We start from the raw sequence: 6,964 nt of genomic DNA, 5'->3' as shown, positions 1-6,964 counted from the left end.
ACTTTCTCATCCTTACTCTGACTGAACGTGAAGCAACTGTTAGCCTGGACCAAAAGAGACTCATATAACCAAGCAGGAGACCACTAAGCTTTCCCAAACTCCATGAGTCAAATGAACACAAATCTAGTTGTAGTGTGAGAACCACTGAAGCCCAGCCAATCTCTGGGCGCAATCTTGTGTGCCTTTGGTCAGCAAAGTGGTAGGATGCCCAAGAGCTCCTTCAAACGACTGGTGATGAGCAGAGGGAAATCATGACCAAAATCTCAAAACAAGGAAGGATGAGATTTTTCTGCTTCCTAGGCGCTGCATGTGGAGAGCAGGAAAGGAGAGTTCCTTCCATTCCAAAGGAATAAAAGCTTCAAGTCTGTGAGCCAAGAAAAAGGGAAGCTCTGTAAGCAGTAATGAACCTTTCTCTAACTGGCTCAATACCCAGCTGGTACCAAAAGAAGTTAAAAAATTGCTGCCCAACACTCCATGATATGGAGCATCTTGGGAGTCAGGTATAGTTAATGCAAACTTTATTTATAAAAGACTCTTAAATTAGTTGTATCATGCCATGCATTCATACAGAATACAGTGACCCTTCAGGGCGACAGAGAAGAGCTCACAAACTGAAAGGAAAACTATTAAAGAGTTTCTAATATTAACTATTAGAAAGCTAGGAAAGATTAGGACAATTTTACAAATGAGCAATTAAAAAGAAAAGGATCTGGGAACTAGACTGAGCAAAGGGGGCAGCTGTTTACAAGTCTGTACACTAAACTCATCCACGGACAGTCTTCTAGAGCAGCGGGACGCTGACGAAGAGAAGCAGAGTATGTACAAGTACTTGTGCCACAACGACTCCTCCCCCAGCTCCACGGCATGATACGTACAACCAGTCTGTATACACTAGGCCTGCTGAGGCCACTTTAAACTATGAGGACTTCTAGTTTAGTAAACTAAAGCTGCAGGGTGCCAGGGGAATGGGGCAGCTTCATTTGCGACTACTCTTTATTCTCTCCAGTCTTTTTTTCAAGTCGTCTATGTTAGCTGTGGAGGAGGAGGAGGTCACAGTTCCTGAAGAGTGAGTCTGGTTAGAATCCAGGTCTGAATGCTGGTGCTGCTCCCGAGACTCCCGGAGCTGAGAGAGTTTGCTGTGGAGCATGTCTGTGGAAGAGGCGACAGTAGGAACTGCTGGTTTGGAGAGCAAAGAGGTCAAAGGAGGTCGGTCATCTTGCTATTGAGAGAAGGAGAGAGATTGTCTAAAGTCAGGTCAAGCAGGTCAAGATGCAGCTCCAGAACCACATACAGCAAGTCTAAGCTTTACACTTCTCTGTGGGCCAGCCTGCCTCGGACCTGCTTGTGACTACCCTCCCTGAGCTGCACAGAAGAAAAGGAGCGGTACCTTTGTGTTGTCCAGACCACATCGCTGTCGGAGGATCTTTAGCCTTTCCAGGTAGACAGATGGCCCCACTTCTTCCCCATTTGTGTTACCTATGGAGGACACTGTGCTTGTGGGTGTGGGCACACATGTGACCTCCATCTGAGGGGAGATGCCTAGAGAGGAAAAGGTAGAAAGAATATTCAGATGTCCACATATCCCCCTTCTAAAGTGCCTTGGTTAATCTCCCACCAAAAAGAACAATTAAGAATTTCCTGGGGCTTGAATATTGTTACTATACTTGAAAACTAAAAATTCCACGAGAATTTACCTGGAGTTGGTGATAAGGGTGCTCTGAAATATACAATATAAGCTTCTTGAGAAAAAATTGATAGAGAAAGGCAGAATTGGGTCATCCATCTGCATCCTGGGTTATGCAGGGGATTATACTCCAGTAATCCCAGGGCTGACCTGGGCAATCCAAAAAGCTGAAGCTACTCCTGAGGATACTGTAATTGCCCAACTGAAAAACCAGAGGACCTTAAATGTTTGGAAGAATTAGATTATGTTTGGACCAATGTCACATAGGAGACACTCATTTGAACCTGTGAAGGAAGCAAGGTGTCCAAGGCTATGGTGTATTCATGGGGAAGAGAAGGAGGTGTCCAACAATTATCTAAAGAGGGCGTAGAACTGGAGGGTCTGTAACCTACCACTAAAATCAGTATCTGGCAGGAGAGAGGAAAACCAAAACAAGAAAAAATCCATCACACTTCCTAAATTTCTGAGAATGAACAATGATACAACGCAGGCCTTTAAAATATTTCACTTGGTATCAATGCAAATGCATTCCACAGGCCCCAAAGGTAAGGTACTGGGAGGAAACACTGCCTTATGGTAAATAGAAAGGTAGAACAGGTTACTCCAGGGAAAAAGGACTCCTTTAATGTAAAGATGAGGACAATCCTCAGAGGGGGTGAAAAATGAAGAACTATGTAAAAGCCAACAATAAGAGATGTCTGAATACTCTAAGGCACAAAATCAATTTAATAATCAGTGGGAATACATGCTGGGTTGCAAATGTGCTGTTTAGGCCAAAATTATCACACGTCGAACATCCCCAAAAAGGGCTTTGGAAATGAGGATAGAATGCCTGCCCTGATCAAACCATGATATGTTTACATGTGGCATACTGTTTGACATTTTGTGCACCACACTTTAACTCCTTAGAGGTCTTTTTCATTAAAGACCAGCCTGGGGAACAAAACAAGACCCCGGCCAGGCCCAGTGGCTCACGCCTGTAATCCTAGCACTTTGGGAGACCGAGGCAGGTGGATCACTTAGAGGTCAGGGGTTCAAGACCAGCCTGGCCAACATGGTGAAACCCTGTCTCTAAAAAAAATTCAAAAATTAGCTGGGGATGGTGGCTCACACCTGTAATCCCAGCTACTCAGGAGGCCAAGGCAAGAGAATCACTTGAACCCAGGAGGCAGAAGCTGCAGTGAGCCTAGATCGTACCACTGCACTCCAGCCTGGGTGACAGAGAGAGACCCTGTCTCAAAAAAACCCCACAAAAACAAAGAGACCTCATCTCAAAAAATAAAAAGACTTGTAAAGTCTTGGAAAGGCATAATTTAAGGTGTCAAAAACAAGAACTCCTGTTTAAGAGAACAAAATTAACTGAAGCTTCAGCCCAGCAAGACACAGGCTGAGAGTAGATATGATCAGGGTCTGAAAACCACAAAGAGACATGACATGCTTTGACAGGCAAACACATTCTCAAATGTAAGAGCAGGTGAATGTCACTAAACTCAGAAAGAACTAAGCACAGGACTAGATGAGAGGGCACTTTTGCACTTGGGTCTGTCTTGTCTTGGTTTAAGGCTCATGATAGTTATTTTCTATAACTGAAACCTCCTAAGTCTTCTGTTTGTCTCTACATCCTGTGAGCAGTAATTCTCAAACAGGGGCTTTCTCACTGTGGGGGCAGTAACATTTCAGCTTAAACTTAGTTACTGCATTCATTCATATCATTTAACGAATAACATCATGTGGCTTAAGGGCAGGGACATGTTCTGACAAATGGATTTGTTAGGTAATTTCATAGTTATGCGAACACCTAGTTGGTATAACCTGCCACATATCTAGGCTACAAGCCTGTATAGCTTGTTACTACACTGAATAGTGTAGGTAATTTTAACACAATGTTAAGTATGTATCTAAACATAGGGTACAATAAGAATGCCATATAAAAGATAAATGGTACACCTGTGTAGGGCATTTACCAGGAATGGAGCTTGCAAGACTGGAAGTTGCTCTGGGTGAGTGAGTGGTGTGTGAAGGTGAAAGCCTAGGATACTACTGTCAACTTTATAAACACTGTACACTTAGGCTACACTAAACTTATACAAAAATAATTGTGCTACGACATTATGACAGCTATGGTATCATCAGGTGATAGGAATTTTTCAGCTCCATTATAATCTTATGGGACTGGCTGGGCATGGTGGCTCACACCTGTAATCCTAGGACTTTGGGAGGCCGAGGTGGGTGGATCACGAGGTCAGGAGATTGAGACCACGGTGAAACCCCGTCTCTACTAAAAATACAAAAAAATTAGCTGGGCGTGGTGGCAGGTGCCTGTAGTCCCGGGAGGCTGAGGCAGGAGAATGGTGTGAACCCGGGAGGCGGAGCTTGCAGTGAGCCGAGACTGCACCACTGCACTCCAGGCTGGGCGACAGAGCAAGACTCTGTCTCAAAAAAGAAAAAAAAAAATACACACACAAAATTAGCTGGGTGTGGTGGCATGCAACTGTCCAGCTACTCAGGAGGCCAAGGCAAAAGAATCACTTGAACCTAGGAGATGGAGGTTGCAGTGAGCCGAGATCGTCACTGCACTCCAGCCTGCATGACAGAGTGAGACCCTGTCTCAAATAAATAATCTTATGGGACCACCATCATATATGCAGTCCGTCATTGGGCAAAATATTGATATGCATGACTAGACACAGATGCTGAACAATTAACCTAATAAATATTACATTATATAGTATGTTAGAGGTGTAAGTGCTATGGTGGGGTGAGGGATAGGTTGTAAGTTTTAAACAATAAGGTTTTACTGGCCAGGCACGGTGGCTTATGCCTGTAATCCCAGTACTTTGGGAGGCCAAGGCGGGCAGATCAACTGAGGTCAGGAGTTGGAGACCAGTCTGGCCAATATGGTGAAACCCTGCCTCTACTAAAACTACACAACTTAGCTGGGCATGGAAGTGCACGTCTATATTCCCAGCTACTCGGGAAGCTGAGGCAAGAGAATCTCTTAAACCTGGGAGGCAGAGGCTGCAGTGAGCCAAGATCGTGCCACAGAATTCCAGCCTGGGCGAGAGGGCAAGACTCCATCTCAAAAAAAAAAAAAAAAAAAGGTTTTACTGAGATGGTATTTGAACAAAGATGTGAAAAAGGAAAGGGAGCTAGGCAACAAAGCCATCTTAGGAGGAGCATTTATTTGTAAGAAATAGCCAGTGCAAAGGCCCTAAGAAGACACATGACTGGTGTGTTCCAGAAACAACCGGGAGAGGCCAGGCATGATGGCTCACACCTGAAATCCCAGAACTTTGGGAGGCCGAGGTGGGTGGATCACTTGAGCCCAGGAGTTAAGAGAGCAGCCTGGGCAACAAGGAGAAATCCCGTCTCTACAAAAAATACAAAAATTAGCCAGGCAAGGTGGCATGCACTTGTAGCCCCAGCTACTCGGGAGGCTGAGGTGGGGGGACTGCTTGAACCCAGTGAGCCATGATCACACCACTGCACTCCAGCCTGAGTGAGAAAGCGAGACCCTGACTCAAGAAGAAACAAGGGGGCTGGTGGGGCTGGAGTGGAACAACAGGAAGAGGACTAGGGGATGAGGTACTAGAGGCATTCGCAGGTCCTATAAACACAGGACCTCAGAGACCTTTAAAGGGCCTTTTGCTTTTGCTGAGTGAAAGGGAGAGCCTCTGGAAAATGTTTCATTAGAGTCATTTTGATGCTATGTGTAGGAAAGAATAGAAGGAGGCAGGGTGGAAGCAGGGAGATCAAGTAGGAAGACAGTACAATAACACAGATGAGCGAGAACACACCACACCAAGGTAGTAGCAGTGAAGGTGAGGAGAAGTGTGGATGAATTCTGCATATGGTTTGCAGGTAGAGCCAAAATAATTTCCTGACAGAAGAGAAGACTCAAAAGCTTTGGATCTGAACAAACTCGAAGGATAAAGTTGATGTCAACCAAGATAGAGAAGAATGTAAATGAATCGGCTGGGCGCGGTGGCTCACGCCTGTAATCCCAGCACTTTGGGAGCCCAAGGTGGGCAGATCACGAGGTCAGGAGATCGAGACCAGCCTGGCCAACATGGTGAAACCCTGTCTCTACTAAAAACACAAAAAATTAGCTGGGCGTGGTGGCAGGCGCCTGTAGTCCCAGCTACTTGGGAGGCTGAGGCAGGAGAATTGCTTAAACCTGGGAGGCAGAGGTTGTAGTGAGCTTAGATCGCACCACTGCACTCCAGCCCGGGCAACAGAACGAGACTGTCTCAAAACAAAACAAAACAAAAAACAACAAAACAAAACAAAAGTAAATGGATCAGGCTTACAGGATGATCAGGACTTTAGTTTTTTTTGTTGTTTGCTTTTGAGACTGGCCAACATGGCGAAACCCCATCTCCATCAAAAATACACACATTAGCTGGGTGTGGTGGCACCTGCCTGTGGTCCCAGCTACTCAAGAGGCTGAGGCAGGAGAATCACTTGAACCTGGGAGGTGGATGTTGCAGTAAGCCAAGATTACACCACTGCACCCCAGCCTGCTGGGCGACCGAGTGAGACTCTGTCTCAAAAAAAAAAAAAAAAAAAAAAAAAGAAAGAAACAATGTCTATTTGAAACCCAGGTGGAGATATCATGTAGGATATAGCAGTTTGGAAATCAGGAAGGAGGTCTAAGCTGGAGATTTAAATGTTATTTAAAGTGGTGAAGTAGATGAATTCATCAAGGAAATAAGAGAAAGAGAGAAGACAACCATAGACTGAACCCTGGGGGATGTCCGCATTAAAAGGTCAGAGTGAGGCCGGGCGTGGTGGCTCATGCCTATAATCTCAGCACTCTGGGAGGCCAAGGCAGGCGGATTACCTGAGGTCAGGAGTTCCAGACCAGCCTGACTAACATGGAGAAACCCTGTCTTTTTTTTTTTTTTGAGATGGAGTCTCACTCTGTCCCCCAGGCTGGAGTGCAGTGGCGTGATCTCGGTTCACTGCAACCTCTGCCTCCTGGGTTCACACCATTCTCCTGCCTCAGCCTCCTGAGTAGTTGGGACTATAGGCGCCTGCCATGGTGCCCGCCACCGTGCCCGGCTAATTTTTGTATTTTTAGTAGAGACGGGGTTTCACCGTGTTAGCCAGGATGGAGAAACCCTGTCTTTACTAAAAATACAAAAAATTAGCTGGGCGTGGTGGCACATGCCTGTAATCCCAGTTACTCAGGAGGCTGAGGCAGGATAATCGCTTGAACCCAAGATTGCACCATTGCACTCCAGCCCGGGCAACAAGAGCGAAACTCCGTCTCAAAAA

The 6,964-nt window shown here is 45.7% G+C and overlaps 1 protein-coding gene across 1 annotated transcript in view; it reads right to left on the bottom strand.

The window, feature by feature from the left end:
* Positions 1-496: 496 nt before the first annotated feature.
* Positions 497-6,964, bottom strand: part of CKAP5 (cytoskeleton associated protein 5) — an 87,776-nt gene continuing 81,308 nt past the window's right edge. The window contains 2 exon segments of the mRNA XM_017861982.1: positions 497-1,219; positions 1,388-1,539. Of these exon segments, the coding sequence (XP_017717471.1) occupies positions 977-1,219; positions 1,388-1,539 (395 nt within the window). The 3' untranslated portion in view covers positions 497-976.

This window comes from Rhinopithecus bieti, unplaced genomic scaffold (assembly GCF_001698545.2).
Source record: "Rhinopithecus bieti isolate Rb0 unplaced genomic scaffold, ASM169854v2 scaffold_61533, whole genome shotgun sequence".
In the NCBI taxonomy this organism is placed as follows: domain Eukaryota; kingdom Metazoa; phylum Chordata; class Mammalia; order Primates; family Cercopithecidae; genus Rhinopithecus; species Rhinopithecus bieti.
This window is presented reverse-complemented; position numbering and strand designations above follow the sequence as displayed.